The sequence below is a fragment of the Pan troglodytes genome, chromosome 8 (assembly GCF_028858775.2).
Source record: "Pan troglodytes isolate AG18354 chromosome 8, NHGRI_mPanTro3-v2.0_pri, whole genome shotgun sequence".
NCBI lineage: Eukaryota > Metazoa > Chordata > Mammalia > Primates > Hominidae > Pan > Pan troglodytes.
In genome coordinates, this window is record NC_072406.2 from 116006388 (window position 1) to 116026870 (window position 20483).

At 42.1% G+C, this 20483-nt stretch overlaps 1 protein-coding gene across 6 annotated transcripts in view; it reads right to left on the reverse strand.

The window, feature by feature from the left end:
- Positions 1–19966, reverse strand: part of STN1 (STN1 subunit of CST complex) — a 61391-nt gene extending 41425 nt beyond the window's left edge. For 3 of the 6 annotated variants that reach the window (XR_010147009.1, XR_010147008.1, XM_009459196.5), the window contains exons 1-6: positions 19774–19904; positions 19136–19330; positions 12219–12314; positions 6921–6986; positions 1903–2064; positions 717–840 (exon numbers count right to left, since the gene is read on the reverse strand). Coding sequence is in view for 4 of the 6 variants with exons in the window: in XM_009459196.5 (XP_009457471.3) it covers positions 717–840; positions 1903–2064; positions 6921–6986; positions 12219–12314; positions 19136–19268 (581 nt within the window). In the remaining 2 variants the exon portion in view is untranslated. Of the gene's footprint in view, positions 1–716; positions 841–1902; positions 2065–6920; positions 6987–12218; positions 12315–19135; positions 19331–19773 lie in introns of all 6 variants that reach the window. The other 3 variants (XM_063782084.1, XM_016919280.4, XM_016919281.4) reach the window with 3 other exon arrangements.
- Between the last annotated feature and the right edge of the window lie 517 nt (positions 19967–20483).

The following is a 20483-nucleotide window of genomic DNA, read 5'->3' on the forward strand; positions in this document are numbered from 1 at the left end:
GCTTTTAATATAGTTTTTTGAATATATAATATATTCATGTTAAAAAACATTAAAGGATACTCAGTGAAGTCTCCTTTCTGTCCCCTTCCTGTCCTATCCTCCGGTCCCCACCCCCCAGGGAGCTGCTGTTACCGGTTCTCTGTGTCTCCTCTCAGAGTTCTTTTATGCATATATTAGCAAATATGCACATATTCTCATTCCTCCTGGGTTTTCTCCCCTATAAAAAAGTAAAATCATCCCTGGTTGAGAATGACCGGTGCAGGTTTTTTTAAAACAGGTTTTTGATTATGACGTGCTATGGTATCATATTTTGATTATGAGGTGACTTGGTGCATTTTTCTTCAGGTTTCTTGCCTTGGGGTTCATTGAGCTTCCTGGATCTGTGAGTTTAAAGTTTTTATCAAACTTGGAAAAATGTCAGGCATTATTATTTCTTCCAAGTGTTTTTCTCTGCTCCTGCCTCCACTCCTCCTTCAGTGACTCCAATTACACACATAATTTCCTCACGACAACCCTAGGACATCTGTGCTATTATTCTCTTCACGTTACAGTTGAGGAAATTGAAGCATAGAGAGGGTTTGAGGGCTTGCCCAGAGCCCCACAGTGCATAGGTGGATGATTCGGGATTTGAACCTAGGCCGATCCCAGCATCTGGGCTCAGCTGCTTCACTTTTCTGCCGTGGTCACGTGCTCAGCAGTGATAAGTCACCACTTACCTTAGTGCCTCTTCTTTCTCTAGGGCTGAGCTGTGAAAAGGCTGGTCATAAACTTTCCTGTAGATAGTGGGCAGCTCAAGCATCCTTGCAATTTGAATGTTCCACACTGGGTCGTCCACTTTATCTAACAAGTGACCAGAAAAAAGATGCTACAGAAATTGCAAATTACATTGAGATCAATTCTTTCCCAGGCCCAAACTGCTGCTAAGACAACAGTAAATGAGGTGCTGGGTGGGCCTCCTTCCTTGTGAGTGCCCAGGGATCACAGTCTAGATGCACTAAAGGGCTCCCAGTCATCCTGCATGAGGGAATGCGATGCCCTAAGTGTCATGGGCTTGGCCAGGGCCAAGGAACCAGAAAAGCACATCAATGTATTGATTCGTCTGCTCCTCTGGTGGACAGCAGGGGCTGTCCTTGAGATTTCCAACTGAAAACCAGCCAGCACAGTACAAAGGGAAGATGATGGGGAACTGCCATATTTCTGATTAGCTGTTTTCATTTAAAGTTAATGGACTTAATGGTATTCAAGAAATTTCTGGCCAGGCACAGTGGCGCACAGCTGTAATCCCAGCACTCTGGGAGGCTGAGGTCGGCGGATCTCTTGAGCTCAGAAATTTGAGACCAGCCTGGACAACATGGCGAAACCCCATCTCTACAAAAAATTAGCTGGGTGTGGTGGCGCATGCCTGTAGTTCCAGCTACTCAGAAGGCTGAGGTGGGAGAATCTCCTGAGCCCAGGAATTTGAGGCTGCAGTGAGCTGTGACTGTACCACTGCATTCCACCCTGGGCAACAGTGTGAGACTCTGTCTCAAAAAAAGAAAAAAAAAAAAGAAAAAATAAAGAAATTTCCATTATTTTGAAGAATATTCATATTTTGCCCTAATGGATTGACATTCTGAACTTGAAAGTGCTTTGGAAACTCTACTATGTCATCCAAATAAACTTGCCAACCATATATAAAGTAAATAATTCATTTTCTTTCCCAACTTATAATTAGCTGTCTTCAAAATAAAAGTAAGAAATGCTGATTTTCTAAAGAAAGCATGTTAAACAATGTAATTCACTCATTAAATAGAGTTCTACCTTAACTGAACTTTTTGAAAGTTTGACTTCCAGCTGAACAAGAGGTTTACTGGACGCACATCCAGAAAAACCACCAATTTGGTAGAAATATCTTGTGCTTACAGTAAGCGGTGGCATGAATCTCTCGCTCTTCTCTGTATGTGCGGATACTGCCTCTGACTCGGATCGTGTCCCCGATCTCTATCTTTGTTCTCTGCTCAATGGTCTCTTGTAGCTTCTTAAGTTGTGAGGTTAAGCTGAGCTCTCTTGCTGCACTTGGAGCAGCTGTAGTTGTTTAGAGCCAGAGGGAAAGAGAAAAAGTTATAACACAATCACTCTACCACATCTGTGAGATAGTGTTAGGGTAAGACCAACACAATATGCTTATTTATTCTACTTCTGAGTAATTGTTCTACTGTTGGAAATCCACATAACCTTTTGGAGTACTCCGCTGAGAACAAGGTATAAACTGTAATTATTCAAGAGCAGGGTGAAAGGAACGGAGTCTAGACTGAGGTCCAGCGGGCAAGTTCCGACAGGCTCCAGGGCCTTCTTTCCTGCCCTGCATCACCAGTGCAGTCAAAGGGCTCTGCATGGCCTTGAGATGAATTCTGTACAATGAGTTCAGCTGGGCGTGGCAGCAATAGCTTTAAACAACCTTTCAAATGTCCTTGCGAGGAGACTTGTCCCATCTGAGTGCTCAACATCCCAATTTCTCACCTCTCATCTCTGTTGGGAAACTAGGCTAATCTCTCTGTCTCACACACACACACACACACACACACACTCTCACACTTTCTCCACTTTCTCTCTCTCATACCACTTAAAACTATAAACTCGAGCAACTTTATGGTGAAAAAAACCCAATGTACACTCAATTCTAAATAACTTCTATCACTATTTTACTTCCAAATTGTATTAGTTAAGTAAGAAGAATCGTCACGAATGTCTGGGTACTATAGATGCTGTTCTAAGGAGTTTACAATGTATTAGCACATTTAGTCCTCACAACCACTCCTGCTCATTATTAGTCCCATTTTAGAGAGGAAACTGAGTCACAGAGAGGTCAAGCAACTTGCCCAAAGTGAAACAGCTGGTTAGAGACAAGGCTGGAGTTTGAACCCAGGCAGTCTCTAGCTCCAGAGCCATCCCACTTATCCTTTACTCTCTGCTGCCTGCCCCAGGAAGATACTCACATTTCCCAGTTACGGCTGGTGGGTGTAAAAGACTATGTATTCTGTTTTCCTGTCTAGCATAATTTCAAATACACATATGTATCCAAAGAAGCTACACAGCCAAGCATTTTATGTTTATTAGAGACAGGGTCTCGCTATGTTGCCCAGGCTGGAATTGAACTCCTGGCCTTAAGCAATCCTCCCACCTCAGTCTCTTGAGTAGCTGGGATTATAGGTACAGTTTTATAATTTTTTACTTTGGTTTTTTTCACTAGCACTGTATGGGGGCAGTACAGCTCAGCCATCAGCATTTTGGCTACTGGAGTCAGAAAGACCTGATGTGAATCTCAGTTTACCTCCTACTAGCTGTGTAACCTTGGGCAGGCTGCTTAACCTGCTTAACCTCACTGTGCCTGTTTCCTTTCTACGCTTACGCTTTGGTTTCAGCAATTATGAAATGGATATAACAGTAGAGTCTACCTCATACATAGAGTTGTTGTGCAAGATCTAATTGAACACTTACATTCTGCACTTAGCACAATTCCATATTTATAGGAAATAATAAATGTAAACTATTTGTGATAATGAATAATTAAACCTTCTAGAAAAAGTATCTTGTTTTTTGGGGGTCTTTCTTTGGAGATTATTACTGGATAAAAAATTACGAACTGGTTTACAGTTCATTACATATTGTCAGAATGCTTGCCAGAAAAAAATGATCAAATCTCTCTGTTTTTAGACAACATTGTCAGTAATGCATGCAGGCTCACAACTCCTACACCAGCTTCAGTCATTTGGATTTTTAATACCTTAAAAAATACATAATTATTCTGTACATCTTATTTTGCTTTTAAATTGCAGGAGAGGCTGTGTTTTTACACAAGATGATCTACTCTCTGTATTTCTTTATAGAGAAGCCCTTCATCAAAATCAACCTAATACAATTTTGACAACTGTGGCTCTGTAATGTACAGAGGCATTAATTTTCCTTGAACACACCTACTATACCCAGGGAAACAGCAACATAGGGAGCACAGTGAACTCTGTGCATTCAGTGAGTCCAGGTAGGAACCTGGACGCAATCAGCATTACCGCTGCTCAGAGCTTACTGGGTTTCTTCAAAAAATCCCCAACTGCTACTTTTTCAAAAGTAGCAGTTCCTATCCCCAGGCCCTCTTCTACTTAGGCTGAATTTTAAAGGTATTTATAAATCTCATTGTCATTATGCAGACATTATAGGTGATAATAAATGCTTCACATAGCACCACTGAAATGATCAGACTGATGGTTGGTCTGAGAAAAAGAGGCCCACCTTTCACTTAAAGGGTGAGCCAAGTTGCCAAAAGGAGGCTCGAGCTGTGTAATTAAATGAATATAATGAGAAGACTGGAGCCTGACAGAACTTCACTTTCAGTGTCTATTCCATCATGAAAGATAAATCCCCTTTAACATTCGAATACTCAGGGCCAGGAAATCTTAACTTTGCTCATAAGCTAAGTCCAAATGGTACATTCAATGTGACATTTATGGAAGCTAATATTACATTCTTTTACTTTAACTGACTGGAACATGATTTTGACTCAGACTAAATTTTGTTTAAAAAATTAGTCTTTGCTGGCCACCTTCCAATGGAAAGCTTTTAAACTAAGGGCAATTAAATTAAAAGGAGAGAATGGGCTAGTTGGGAACAATTTAAAGACGATGAGAATCATTTTTAGGTTTTCTCCTTCTACTCTTACCTTCTCGTTATATTTGCAAAGCAATCTTAAGGCTACCTACTGTGATTGTTCATCCATTCATCTACTTATTGATATTTTTAAAATCTGACTCTCAGTATTAATAGCCATTTTGTTGATCTAAAAAATTACGAAGTATAAGAATTATATATTCCTGATGATGCTATTTCTTTAAAAAGAGTTAATTTTGAAAACTGAAACAATGACTAAAACAGGGGTCTGTAAACTATAGCCCATGGACCAAATCCATCCACAGCCTGTTTTTTAAAATAAAGTTTTATTGGAACACAGCCATGCCCATTTGCTTATGTACTACCTATGGTTACTTTCTGTTATAATGGCAGCGTTGAATAGTTGAGACACACAGACCATAGGGTGCACAAAGCAGAAAATATGGCCCTTTACAGAAAAACTTTGCTGACTCCCCATCTAGAACAAGTACGCATATTCAAACTACACCTTCTGACTGAAGATTGTGACAACCAAAAATCTGCAAATGATTTTAATACTGCTACAGTTTGACAAAAACAAGTTTGAATGTTTTTGTCCCCTCAAAATCTCATGTGTTAGAAATTTAACCCCCAATGCAACAGTGTTAGAAGATGGGGTCTAATGGGAGGTGTTTAGGTTATGAGAGCTCCACTCTCATGAATGAATTAAGGCCACTATAAAATGGGTTTGCAGAAGTGGTTCTCATTCTCATGCTCTTCTGCCATGTGAGGAACAGTTCTCCTCCCCTCTGGAGGATGAAGCATTCAAGGTGCCATCTTGGAGGGGGGACCTGGACCTTACCAGACACCAAAACTTTGATCTTGGAATTTCTGGCCTCCAGAACTATGAGAAATAAATTTCTTTCTTTATAAAATTACCCAGTCTTAGGTATTCTGTAACAGCAGCACACAACAGATTAAGAAAAACACCTCAGACATACATAAAAATCCAGATACCTGATTGTCTCATAGGTTTATTTCTTGCCTATGAGGTATCTGCCTAAAAACACGTTGTCTCCCTTAAATCTATCTACAAACCTTCCTCACCAAAGCAATGCCATTGATTTAGATGTTCCCAAATTAGGAATTAGAATTCCAAAGTTACATGAAACTGATGGCCAAATTCTAAATGTAAATACATCAGAAAATTAAGCAAATGAGCATTCCATTGATCGGTATAGTCAAAGTACAAAGTTGAGATTCTGACACGTAATGGCAAAAAAGAAGAAACGACTCTAAGCACTAGATATTCTTACCATACATAATGCAAGTAGATAGATACTAGATGTCAGATATTAGAGCAGGCAGTGTTTACTGAATAACCCCAGTGTGTATGGCACTATACTGTATATGTTGTAAAACACAGGAAAAACAAGGTTCCAGTTTTCATAGCTTCTCTAGAACCAAAAACCATCACCAATATGGCATGATATTCTTTCATATTATGAACTTAAATTAAAAAATATCTAAAAATTGGGCTGGGTGTGGTGGCTCAAGCCTGTAATCCTAACACTTTGGGAGGCTGAGGCAGGAGGATCACTTGTGTCCAGGAGTTTGAGACCAGCCCTGGAAACATAGTGAGAACCTATCTTTTAAAAAACAAAAAAGTATCTAAAAATTATTAAAATATATTCAAGCAACTCCAAATGTTGTTTCAGTAATAGTCAATGTATTCACTACAGAATTTTAAAGTTCTTTCAATTTATATTACTTAATGGATAATTTCCAAAGGAATCCTATCTTACCTTCTCAATCTTAGAATTCCTGGTATTATTTGTTTGAACACAGAGATTTTAGAAAATCTGGACCATGGCAGCACAGAAGTTAGTGGCAACCATGAGTTGAGTGAGAGAAATAGTCTTCAAAATGTTCTTTGGTCAGGTGATATGGCTGGGACAAGGGGATTCAGACCTGACTAGTAATTAGGCTAAGACACCTTGACTTATGTAATAATGGGCATGGTAAAAATGAATTGCTGAAACTCCCTGTAACCTATTCACATTCCTGTAGGCTTAGGAAGCAGTGAGCACCAAAGAGATGGGAGAAAGAAAAGCAACTGGCTCTCCTATGGCATCAGTCTTCAGAGCAGCCAAAGCTCTGGGTATAGTGCTTCAGGTAGATCAATGTAACTCACCAGCAGATAAATGTGAAAATTTAGCCGTATAGCTGTTTTGATGAACTACATTGAGTAAAATCCATTAGTTAGGTGAAAAGTAAAGGAATGTGGCAAATAAAATTACCTGATACAGACTCAGTATTCAACTTTTTCCAGCAGATGCAGTTTATAACTCCAGTGCTGTCATCCACTACAAGAGAAAAGCAAAAGGGTATACGAGAGATTTGGGCAAGGCTGGTGAATTAGCATGCTGCCATTGCATTCAGCCATACTGAAAGATGACATCTTTCAATAGCCTGGAGAAGCAAATCCCTTATCAAACTCTCCTTCCACCTTTGAAACAACCTCTCACTACATACGAGTATAAACTGCTTGTCTGCACAAGTCAATGTAATACACAAGCCCAGTGGGATATGGTCAGCATTTCACTTATCCTACCTCAAGGTACTAACGATTAGTACCCTCAAGGGTACCCTCATGATGCTGGTCTACACCTCTCTACTAAAAATGGTGGCCTTGGGAAGTTAAGTGCAAAAACTGAATGACTGCTCACATAGAAAATCAGCCTTTCTCTCCCACCCTGAAACAAGAGAGCATCATGTGGAGTGTGGTTAGAGGCACAGGCACTTATGGCGCAGCCTTCTGTCACAGTCTCTTTGCTAGCGTGCTGACTTCCCAAGACAAAGCGTTCCAAGTCATCTGGCCTGGGTTTCTCTTTGTGAAAGATCTTTTGCCCAGTCCTCACCACTGAAGGGGCTGTAAGGAAAGCCAAGCACATCACAGAAGGGCACTGTTTTATTTTCATTATAGAAAATAATTATATCCTGGCCACAAAAACAGTACTAGTCTGGCTTATGTTATTCCTGGCTTATCTCATTTTTGCAAAAAATCAAACAATTCCCATTGCAGTTATATTTACAACTACAGAGGAATTTGGAGATGTTTGCTAGGGAATAACAGGCATTTTCTCTTTGCCTAATTTCCGACAAACTCAGAACAGAGGTTGCTAAGCATGGGGTCAGTGGGTCTCTAAATTTAAAAAAAAATCATCAACTAGACTGTTGTAAAAGCACACACAATCCTGAAGAAATCTAAGGCAAAATTTGTTACTGCTGGCCTAAATCTATGCTGAAGAAAAAGCCAAAAAGAGTACTTCCTATACTAAAATAAATCCTAGATGGGTTTCATTTTATTAAATATAAAAAAGGTAAACTTAAGATGAGAAGAAGATATGGGTGAATACCTTTAACCCTGGACTTATAGTGGGTGGGGTGAGACTTCTTTAAGCAGAATCTTAAAATCAGAACTCATTAAAGAAAGTCTGATAAGTCTAACCACCTAAAAACTAATACTGGATAGCAATATTCCAAATGATAGGGTTAATGATTTAATATATAAAGAGCTCATAGGCTGGACATGGTGGCTCATGCCTATAATCCCAGCACTTTGGGAAGCCAAGGCAGGAGGATCACTTGAGCCTAGGAGTTTGAGACCAGCCTGGGCAACACAGGGAGACCCCGTCTCTACCAAAAAAAAATTTTTAAATTAGCCAGGCTTGGTGGTATGTGCCTGTAGTCCCAGCTACTTGGGAGGCTGAGGTGGGAGAATTGCTTGAGCCCAGGAGTTCAAGGCTGCAGTGAGCCACGATCATGCCACTGCACTCCAGCCTGGGCAACAGAATGAAACCTTGTTTCAAAAAATAAAAAATAAATAAAGAGCTCATATAAATTAATAAGAAAAAGATCAACATCACAAGAGAAAAAGTGGCAAAGAAAAGAATATGCGATTCATGGAAGATCTAAAAATGGCCAATAAAAATACATCAGTATGATAAGTTCACTAGTTACCATTAAGAAAAGCAAGTATACATAATTTATCAACAATGAAATTGACAAATATTAAAAATACTGATACCCTCATATGTTGATAGTGGGAGTATAAATTAGTAACACATTTCTAAAATTTAAATCTTAATGAGCAAGTTTGTAAACATGCACCGGATTGTGAAATGTAAGCCAGGTGCGGTGGCACATGCCTGCTACTTGGGGGGCTGAGGCAGGATTGCTTGAGTCCAAGAGTTTGGGGCTGCAGTGTGCTATGATTGTGCCTGTGATAGCCACTGCACTCCAGCCTGGGCAACACAGTGAGACCCTGCCTCTTAAAAAAAGTTGTTTTTAAATGTATATATCCTTTGACTTAACAATTACTTCCAGATAAAACAAAAACAAGTACACAGATACATACATCTATGTAAGGCTGTTCACTGTAGTATTCTTTATAATACTGACACTTGGAAATACCTAAATGTTTATAAATATGGAATTGGTTAAAAAAATTACAATGACGTAGTATATGAGAATAAAAAGATATACATGGCTCATTGTAAAATAGAAATATATAATCCAATTTATGTGCAACATTAAACAGTGTATTTTGACAGAAATGATTTTAAGACATTAAATACTAAGAGCAGTTTCTCTTGGAGTGTGGGGAAGGAACCCCACATTCAATGTATACGTTGACTGTAAGCCTAATTTCAGAAACACTGAGAAAGAAATATGCATAATAGTACTAAGGAAATAGGCATTTCTATATTTCTTTGATACTGGGAACATGTTTAGAATGAGGAAGGATGTTCACCCAAACACTGACATTGTTTTGCCTGATTTATAGTGTTTCATATGATTTTTATATACTTCATTAAAATTATCTCTAGTTTGAAATTTTATTTTATAATGAGTAAATACCATTTTAAGAATCCAAAAAATGAATAAGGACATTTTGCGTTAAAAAAACGCATGGCACTTCCAGGCACACCACTTCTCTGCAGTTGAAAAGCTTGATTTATAGTATAATAGAAAGTTAAAAAAAAAAAAATTAGCAGGCCAGGAGCAGTGGCTCACGCCTGTAATCTCAGCACTTTGGGAGGCCGAGGTGGGCAGATCACTTGAGGCCAGGAGTTCGAGACCAGCCTGGCCAACATGGTGAAACCACAACTCTACTAAAAATACAAAAATTAGCTGGGTGTGGTGGTAAGCACCTGTAGTCCCAGCTACTCAGAAGGCTGAGGCAGGAGAATCACTTGAACCCGGGAGGTGGGGGTTGCAGTGAGCCAAGATCACACCACTGCACTCCAGCGTGGGCCACAGAGCGAGACTCCATCTCAAAAAAAAAAAAAAAAAAAAATTAGCACATGAACATTTGTCCTAGAGAATGCGAGGTCATTCTGGTCTTGACTGTAGCCTTCCAATATTCTAGGTCTAAGCTCGAGTTGCTACCAAGTGTTCTGTGCACTCTGGGCACTGTCACCAACCCCCGGACTTCCCAGGTTTGTGACCTCTCCCAGCAGACCCTGTGCCTTGGTGCCCAGAGGTCTGGCTGCTGGAATGCCCCTGAATGGAGGCACCCTTGCAGTGCTGCACAATGTCCTCAGCAGCTACACAGTACTGCCTGGGCCGCTGGCCTTTTGTTTCAGCTGTGGGATGAGTCAGTGTGAGCAGGAAGCACCCCCGGCACAGGCCTGCGGTGAGTCAGGGGAAGCAGAACCCAGAACAGCAGGGAGCGGCCACCTGGCAGGTGGCCCAAAAGCCATATTGTGCCTGAGGACAGCAAGGAGAGGGGCAGTTCTCCACAAGAATTAAAGTTGCAAAAGCCTCTCTACTCTCAATAATTTCAGCAGTCAGATGCTTTTTATTTTCCCAAAGCCCACAGATGTGTCATGCTCCTCAGATACTCACTCAGAGGGAAATGCTTACTGGAGAAGAGGCAATCATAGTGCCTTAATCTTTTTATAATGGGAAAAGAGGTTAAGTGAAGCTCCTTTAGACACAGGCTTAATATCTAGCCTGGTTCTAGGGCCAGGATTTTAAAGTCCTCAAACAGTCTCATTTATTTGATCTGAAAAACAGAAAACTAAAAATCAAATGCAGTTAATTTTTTTTTTTTGGTGGGTGGGGGATGGAAGAAAGGAGGAGGAGAGAAAAATCAAACTGAGTTATATGGAGACCACAGAACACACTGGAGTCAGTAAACAGAATGGACCCACAAATCTCCATCAGTGGAATCTTGAGTAAGTTACTAAGCCTTAGTTTTCTCATCTACAAAATGGAAATAATACCTGTACTTTCTATTTCAAAAGACTAGAGGGAGAATAATATGAAATTATGCATATAAAAGTGCTTTACAAACTGAAAGACGCTATTATTTCGTTGTTGGCATTTGGAGAGGAAGCACTGTACTATATACCACAGTGTACTGCCCATAGCTGGATACACTGTAGGAACTTAGTAAATATTTGTTGAGTTGTCTGGAGGAAAAAAGGACCAATATCTTTGGTAAAATAAAGCAGAGAAGAGATTCAGTATGGGAATGTCTGACAGGATGATCCTTTTCAGAATCAAAATATATATATATATACATATATATGTATATATATGTATATATATATGCTGAGAAAAAGCAGAAAAAATAAGAGCTTTTATTTTTCACATGTTATTTTATTAAAAGCACAAGATAATACTCTTCAGGAAAATGCATACATGTAAAGAAATGCAATAATATTGTATCTACAAATTATCAATCATGCAGGGACTGCCAATGAAACGCTCTTGGTCACAAAGTTCAACTGCCTTCTATCTTTCCTCAAGAAGAGTAAGAATACAAATCCAAGGCACAGCACAAAAAGTGACAATGTCAATTTCAGCAAAGGTTTGGAATTTAAAGTTAAGTTTCCCACAAAATATCTAGCTTGGGCTCTTGACTATAGAGAAGCTTGGAGTTGTACAAGGCAATGTATTAAATGCTTAAAAATCAACTCAATGAAAAAAGAAAGACCTATTACACTAAAATCACATTTGAGCAATTCTCTGGTGTCCAAAATATAGAAACCCTTTATTAAGCTTCCATCATGAGGGAAAATAAACTTTCTGATAATGGGTATTTACCCCTTTGGGTATCAAAAGGCTTTTTGTTAACTGTTCTGGATATAAATATTTTAAAATTATTTTTCACATCTTCCTGTGTTGTTAAAGAATCTACTTTAACATTAATCTGGTCTTTGCTTTTTAAAGTGATCCACATAACCATATATTACCACGCTTTGCTATTTACAGATATACCCTTTGGCATCAGGTGCCCCCCTGCCCGTCCATCGATGCTCATAGGGGGCTGTATTTTAATTCTTCCACTTCTTAGCACCTCAGCAGCTGTCACTTCACTGAATTCATCAGTATCATTCCTACCCGTTGCCTCATTTTATTCTTAGCCCGTATCTGGGGCTATAAGGGGCACCCCATAGAGAAAGTACATGCCCTTAGTGAGGGTCCCCAGCTACTCTAAATGGCTGGGGCTGCTGAAATCCAACTTCCAGCCCAGAAGGGTCAGCCTTCTACATCAACTTCATTTCAGACACAATTGTTCTTACCTCCATAACTGTAGAAAGCATCTCTTTCTCTCACTCCAATGACAGTTCCCAAGACATCTACCTGTTTTATTGGATGTCCATTGTACAAAAATACACCTAAAATTTAAAAAAAGCAAAGTCAACATAATGTATGATTACATTTTCTGCTTCAATAAATGTTAACTTGTAGGGGGGAAGGGAGTGTAAAAAAATCAATCCATGCTGTTTGCTGAAATTCTAGACTTAAGAATCAGTCCTTGACAAATGACAATGCCCCAAGAAATTCCAATGTCTTTTCCTCACAGGTCCTAAGTAGAAAGCTTGGCATTAAAGCTTGCACTAGACGGGAGAAAACCAACGCTGTCCAACTAGATTTGGTTAATGCACCCTGTGCAGAATGCTCACAAGGGGCCTGAAAACAGTCATTATACTGGGGGACCAAACACAGGACTATATTTGAAGCAACTAGAAGGAAAGAGAGAGGAAACCATGAGAAAGGCTTCTTTGGCTTTTTTTTTTTTTTTTCAAACAATTGCTTTTCTAAGAAACCAGTCATGATTTCTTTGAACTGGCAATAGCATTTTTTTTAAAAAAAGACAGTAAGTAGGTTACAAAACGCTACCCTTTGGGGCCAGGTTACAACCCCAAAACTTCTCTTTTTAAAACTCTGTTTTCAAAACCTAGGCTACAGATGGTGGCAGGCAACTTCCTGCCAGAGGAGAAAGCTGAGAGGGGGAACCTACCCACTGATACCCAGAGGCTTTTTTCTGACTTGGGGCCAGGACACAGAGGGGCTGCTCAGAGCAGGGAGTCCCTGATGGTCCCATGGCTGTCCTGGCTCCTGCAGGGCTTCCCTTCTGCCTGTCCCCCAATAACCTAACCCGAGCTCCCCACTTCACCTTAAGCTACATGCACTGTGTTCCTGTCACCTGCAGCTAAAGAGTCCTGCCCAATCTCTTTTCCAGCCTCTTCCCCCCGCCCCCATGACAGCTAAATTCTTTACTTTCAGAAACAGGTTATAAACTTTCATATGGTGATTTCCTTTTTCTTTTTTTTAAATTAGACATGGGCATCTCACTTTGTTGCCCAGGCTGGTCTTGAACTCCCGGCCTCAAGCGATCCTCCTGCCTTGGTGTCTCAAAGTGCTGGGAGCCACCACACCCAGTCAAGTCCTTTTTAAAATAAATATACGAATTCTAAATTAAGAAACAATGATCACCTCAGGCATTTGGCCATTCTTCCCCTCACATCAAGCATAGTCACAGCCTCTATTCTGTCCATTCATGGGGGGACCTGTGGCCTGAATCCCGACGCCCCTTATAACCCCCAGACTGGCCTCTGCTGATGGCTCTGTTTCCCTTGTAGACAAAGGGACTGAGAAAGAGTCCAAAGAATGAACAAGGAGCTTCTAAGCCTCAGTTACAGAGAGACACCAAGGGAGTGAGACATGGTTTTAAGAAATAAGAGGTGGCAAATTTAGCCAAAAGCAAGACCCTCTCCCTCCACAGAGGCACGCTTCAAGAGATAACCTGGTGGTTGGAGACTGTCCTCAGGACAACCTTGCAGGCATGAGCTGAAGATGGCAGGAACAAGGAGGGAAGGAGCCTGGGTCACTGTGTCACCCCCAAAAAGAGAGTCACCTCCATCCAGGAAAACTTGGATTGAATGGAGACAAAGTGGTTCCAGTCTCAACTCCTGGTCTCAAGCAGAAGCCCAACTAATTTTTAAAATTTTTTATAGAGATGGGGTCTCTCTGTCGCCCATGCTGGCCTCAAACTCTTGGCCTCCCAAAGCACTAGAATTATAGGTGTGAGCCACTGCACCCAGGCCATAAAATTTTAAGATGTAGCCAGTTCCAACTGGCTTCTCCCAAGTTCTCACAATTGAAACTTAGTCTTTTCCATAACACCACTGATGAGATCTTCAGTCCCCTGCCCCTGCCTGCCTGCACTGACCAAACGCAAAAGGATAGGGAGCCTGCAGAGAAGGGAGATCCCTGTGTCCTGTGTAGTCAAGGGCAGGCTTCCTTATGGCAGAAGCAAACTTTAAACTAGGAAAATGAGCCTCACCCAGGGATGCCCTCTACTGCCGTACACCCCACCACTCAGCCTTGGAGTGCCTGTGTGCAGAGCAGGGCTGAGGCATGGTGCTGCTTTGGTGGTCTAGGTTTGCTGCAGGGCCAGGTGGCCTGAGCTCCAGGCAGGATCTCTGGCTGCACTCAGCCCTTTCTGCCTCCCCAAATGCTCTATATCACTATTTGTACACTGAGCAGAGTAAAGTTAGAGAGAACTGTTTTATAGAATAGGGCTGGCCCCCGCTCCCCTGGCCTACGTGATGGTCCTTCCTGGCTGCCAGGTACTTGTTTGTATTAGAGACAGACACTCCACAGGGTCTGTTGTGGCCCACGGCACATAGGCAATCAGAGGCAGAAAGCAGAGCTGTTTGGACCCACAGAGGGCTGGCTGTCTGCCACTGAAATGTCTTTCCAGTTGGTTGAGAAGCAGCAGGATGCTCTGCTGGTGATGTCTGAAAGTCCCGGGATTCTTTGGGTCTCCAAGGAGATCCTAGCATATACCACTGTCGTGGTTTTAATAAAGAGCAAAAACACTTTCAGATGGGGAGAAGAGTGGAACAAAAGGTATTCTTCCTGGGTTGAAGTCTGGGGGAAAGGCATTGAGAAGACTGGGCTAATGGCACAAACCAATGAAGTACTCAAGTCACCTGTGATGGAGGCCAGTCATCCAATGGTACCAACTTTGTATGTGGCAACACTTAATAAAAATCTGAACAGGTCTTCACTTGTGGACACAGTAGACTTTCTTGAAAAAGGACAGAAAAGTGAGCCCTGTGAATTTTCATCTCACGGACTGACAACAATGACTTGCCTTTAAGGACAGACATGGTCACTCAAGATGAAGATGCAACAAAACCCTTCCAGTTCCAAGTGGCTGATGAAAAAAAAAAATCTTAAAAGCATCACAGAACAACCGAGAAAGAGATCAGAAGACTATAACAGATAGTTTGAATTTTAAAACTCAGAGAAAAGCAACTGAGGAGGAAATACACTGCTTAGAAAGAAGAAACTTCTCCAAGTATATAGAAACGTGAACTATACGTATCAGATGCACAGCATCTACAAAAAGATGGCTGAAGACATGGAAAAAAGAATTAGAGAGCCATTTTCTTCTATCAAAGTGATCTTCTATAAGAAGAGAGCTCAGGAAAGTTGGATGGCTGCTCTGTCAACTGAGAGAAAGCTTAATGAACTAAGAAAAGAAAATGGTAACAAATACTAGATAACAGAGCTCATGTTCCAGCCTTTCCCAAGGCCCTTGTGTTCCTGCTGTTCCACATGCAGCCCACAGAGGCCTAAAAGCATCAGAGGACCCCCTGGATCATCAGGCCCCCAAGAAGGAGGAGGATCAAGCTATAAGGGTTCAGGGATCTAGGGTCACAGGCAGGTTGACTCGGATTTCAAGCAGCCAACCCTGAACATTCACAACCACAGCAAGACATTTGACTGTTTTCTCTTTTTAAAAGTACTTTTGATTGCTCTCTTTTTAGTTTAACTGCTGTTATTTAATCGATGCTATGTTATTTATGTTTGACAGCATTAAAACACCTAAGATAATCTTTTTCAACCAGATTTAATATAATTCTTATGAATATATTATTTCCACTTCATTGTACCCACTAGAATAATAGGATAAGTATTATATGCTGATTTAAATAAAAGAGTCACTATTATTTAACCCATCATTAAAGTTTGACATGGATAGAGATATTTAAAACAATAAATACAACTTCCATATGTTATGAGCTATTATTAAAAATACATATATATATATATATATTTTTTTTTTTTTTTTGAGACAGGGTCTTGCTCTGTTGCCCAGACTGGAAGGCAGTGGTACAATCACAGCTTACTGCAGCCTTGACCTTCCAGGCTAAAGTGATTCTCCCACCTCAGCCTCCTGACTAACTGGGACCATAGGTACTGTTTTTTAAAACTCAGACACGGGGTCTCACTTTGTTGCCCAGGCTGGTCTTGAACTCTGGGCTCAAGTGATCCTCCCGCCTTGGCCTCCCAAAGTGCTGGGATTACAGGCATGAGCCACTGTACCTGGGATACTTTTTTTTTAATGCAAAAAAAACCCAAAAACAAAACAAAACAAAAAGAACCCACACAAATCTAAATACCACCACAATCAAATTTCACAGTATTTTTCTTAGTTCAACTCTAAATTCAAATTTTGAGGAGCTGACATTTTGCAATCATTTTGCAATGCAATTCTGATGCTAACTACTCAAAGATAGGTTAAATTTCACAGGTGAAGGGCACAGTCCCCCACAATACTGCCCTCATTTGAGTCATGAGTCCCAAGTTTTGTGAGAGTCCTCAGGCCAACTGCACTTCTGACCAACTGGTTATAAATTTGGGGGTCCCCAACACTCCCTCAGGTTTGATAATTTGCTAGAATGACTCACAGGACTCAGGAAGGTGCTATACTTATGATTATAGTTTTATCCATGAAGGATCCAAATCAGGGCCAGCCAAATGAAGAGATGCTAGGGCAGGGTCTGGGAGGGCACAAACACAAAGCTTCTGTGTCCTTGACACCTTGCCCCCTGACACACCAACACATGATTATCAACTAGGGAAGCTCATCTGACCCTCAGTGTCCAGAGTTTTTACTGAGGTCTCATAAGGTAGGCACAATTAACTGAATGATTGGCCACATAACTGAACTCAATCTCCAGCCCCACTCCCTTCCCAAAGGGTCAGACTGATATGATCTGGCTCAAAACCCCCAACTCTCTAATCGAACAGTTGGTCTTTTAGGCATAGACAGCCCCACCCCAAACTATCTAGGGATCCAGCATGAACCACCTGATTCACATAAATTCAAGCGTGGTTCGAGAGGGCACCATGAATAATGATGACGCTCCTATCACTCAGGAAACTATAATAATTTAGACGTTACCCTGCAGGAACCAAGGGCAAAGGTCAGTGAAATTCTTTATCACACAACACATTCATTTCATATTTTATCATTTTTGGGGTTTGTCTTTGTTATTTTGTTTAAGATATTCTTTGCTGTTTAAACAATCCTAAATTTTATGTAGTCAAAAGTTTTGCCTTTATAGTAAATGGAACCAAACACAACAACAAAACAAAAACCTAGGAGTGGAATTCCCCACCCCCCAGAACAGTATGGTATAGTCTAAAGCAGTGGTCCCCAACCTTTTTGACACCGGTTTTGTAGAAGACAATTTTTCCGGGGATGGGGGTTGGGGGAACGGTTTGGGGATGACACTGTTCCACCTCAGATCATGAGGCATTAGATTATCCTAAGGAGTGTGCAACTAGATCCCTCACACGTGCAGTTCACAATAAGGTTTGCGCTCCTAAAAGAATGTAATGCCGCTGCTGATGTGACAGGATGTGGGGCTCAGGCAGTAATGCTCACTGGCCAACCACTCACTTCCTGCTGTGTGGCCCAGTTCCTAATGGCCATGTACCAGTAGCGGTCTGTGGTCCCAGAGGTTGGGGGCCCCAGGTCGAAAAGTATCCAATCTGTCAGCTGATGTCTGCTTTAACCGTGCGGTTTCATTTTTAAAACACCTTGGAAACATTCTCACCAGTGATAAATCAAAGATCACTGGTCCTGTTTTTGTTGGTTTGTTTTTAATACATCACAGTCTTTTGCCTACAGGTAGAGTTAAGCCCCTGTCATGTCCTTGGTACCTGTTTTCTCACCTGCAGAAGATCATTAAGCAAGGCTAGAATTTGGTGTGAATTAATTTCTTCCTGAAGAGATGAGCTATGAAGAAAACCAGACTGGAAAATGGAAAACTGTGGAGGAGGTTGGCTGCCTTCCAAGGGAAAACACAGACCATTTCCAACAATAATTAGGAAATAAAGGTGTGGTGAAAAATCTGTACAAAAGGCATTAGCATAAGGTCATCCAAATATATTTGTACATTTAACTGGAAACAAACAAAACCTTATCTCATTGAAACTGTGGATGCTTGAGATTGTTGACTACTTCTAACTCATAGTTTGTTATTCAGAAGGACCTTGACTGGAAAGCTTCAGTCAAAATAGCAAAGAAAGTTTAACCAAACTTCTCAAATAGCACAGTAAACATGTGGCTATTTGTGAATTATTACACAGCTACGTGAATTATTTAAATCCACCCCAAACTATACTTGTTATATTTTTAGGTAAGATAAGCCTATCTCTAGTAGCCACTATTCTAATACAAAAAAAAAAAAAGAAAATTTAAACTTTACATGTATAATGCCTTGTTGCTTCAACTGCTATTTCTATTTGAGGGCCCACTATATGCCAGGCACTGTTCTAAGCCCTGGGATTACAAAGGTGAACAAGACAGATGATGTTCTTCCTCTCAGGGAGTTTATAATATTTTGATTCTGCTTAATTCAAAAGAAAACAAACCCCCTTTACATATCAGGAATCAAAAGATTCCATTACACAGGGTTAAGCTCCATTTTTACAAAGAAACCCAGACTTTGCAGAAGGTGAGTCACATGCCCGGACCAGGTAAGTGGCACATTTAGGAAAGGAGCCAGGCCTAGGAATATCTGGCCCAGCGATCTCTCCAACAGGAGCAGGGCCAAAGAAAAACAAATGAGCATTTTCAAGTATGAAAGACCCTAAATGGAGGTAAAAACCTCAGTACAAAGGTTACTCCCCCAAACACCTACTTAAAAAAAAAAAAAAAAAAAAAAAAAGATTTAGACTGTTTTTTTACCTTGCAAATAAATGAACTCATGCGAAGGTCCAGGCTAGGTCCCTTTCAAAGCCTGCAGCAGGGAAGGCTCTCCTAAAAGCCTCTAATCCCAGCTTTCTGAGACTTTGGGAAAGGGTGGCAGATGCAGCCCAGGGCATCCCAGGGTGGCTAGCCACATACCTGGCACCTGGCGGGACTCCTTCATGTCCAGGATATCCCTGATGTAGAGTTTTGCAAAGGCTAGAAACACAGGATCCAAACCCCACAAGAGGGAAGGGGTCTCCTCTTCACACCGGCTGGATCCAGGCTGCATCAAGAGGCAGGGCTGTGGCTTCCAGCTAACTCTGAAAGGTTCTGCATCACTGAGTCAAGCATCTAGATGGGACACAGAAATGAGGATGCAATGCGTTTAACGTGGGTCAAAGTGGCATGGCCCTGACGCTGCTCCCAGGTGGGCGTCCAGGACTCCAGGAGGGGTGAACGCAGGGATCCAGGGCCCTGTCAAACTCCATGCCACGGGGCGTGTTAAGAGGCGTTCCTCACGTCAGGACGCCTGCGTTCCTTACGGCTCTCCCGCTGTTCTCCTTCCCACAAAGCACCAACTTCGGAACGGCTAAACATCAACTTTCACTCTGGGAAGATACGTCTATACAGGCGTACCAGAAACCGCTTGGGGTCCCGGGAGGAACGGGCGCCCTCGCAGCCCTGCACGTGTTGGGGCATAGTGGATGGGTCTGATTGTCGCTCTGCCCTAAACTTTCCGCTTTTGGGGATGAGCCAAGAAAAGGAGGAAAAAAGATACCAAAAAATGGACCCACTTGTAGCCCCTCCCGCCGCCTGCAGCTCCAGGAGCCCTGAGACCTGGCCCTTCCGGCGCTCGGAGCCGCTGGCGGCGACGGCCCCGCCCGGCGCAGGAGCAGTTGGCTGAGGGTCTCTGGAGTTCCGGCCTGAGCCCGCCCCCTGCCCCGCCAGGGACCAACCCCGGTCTCCCCGCCAGCGCATTTCCTTTCTGCTGCGGCGCCTCGCCACGGCTCCGCCCCATCTCTCCCGAAGTCCCGCCTCATCCCACCCAGACCCCACCCATCCCGCCGCGGCCACGCCCCATCCTGCCCGAAGACCCGCCCCATCCCGCCCGAAGCCCCGCCCCATCCCGCCGCGGCCCAACCATCCGCTAGGCCCCATCCAGCCGAAGTCCAGCCCGTTCCGTGCCCCGCCGCAGCGCAGCGTACTTTTGGTTCAGGCAGCGCTGCAGCCCCGCCTTCGTGCTAGCCTCCACCGCTGAGGCCTAGGAGGCGACCTTGAAATTCCTGCAGTTCTAACGCCGCTCTTCTAGTCACCTTTCACCCCTCCTCCTGCTGGTGGCGGGACCCTGAACCTGGGCCTCCTAGAGGTTGGGTCAGGATCAGACTATTTTTCTTTTTGATTCCTGATATGTAAAACAGATAAAAAGTAAGCAGTGCCACGAGTGCATTGTGGCATATTTTAAATGTTCATTTACAGTTGGTAAGTGACCTGACACACACACTTA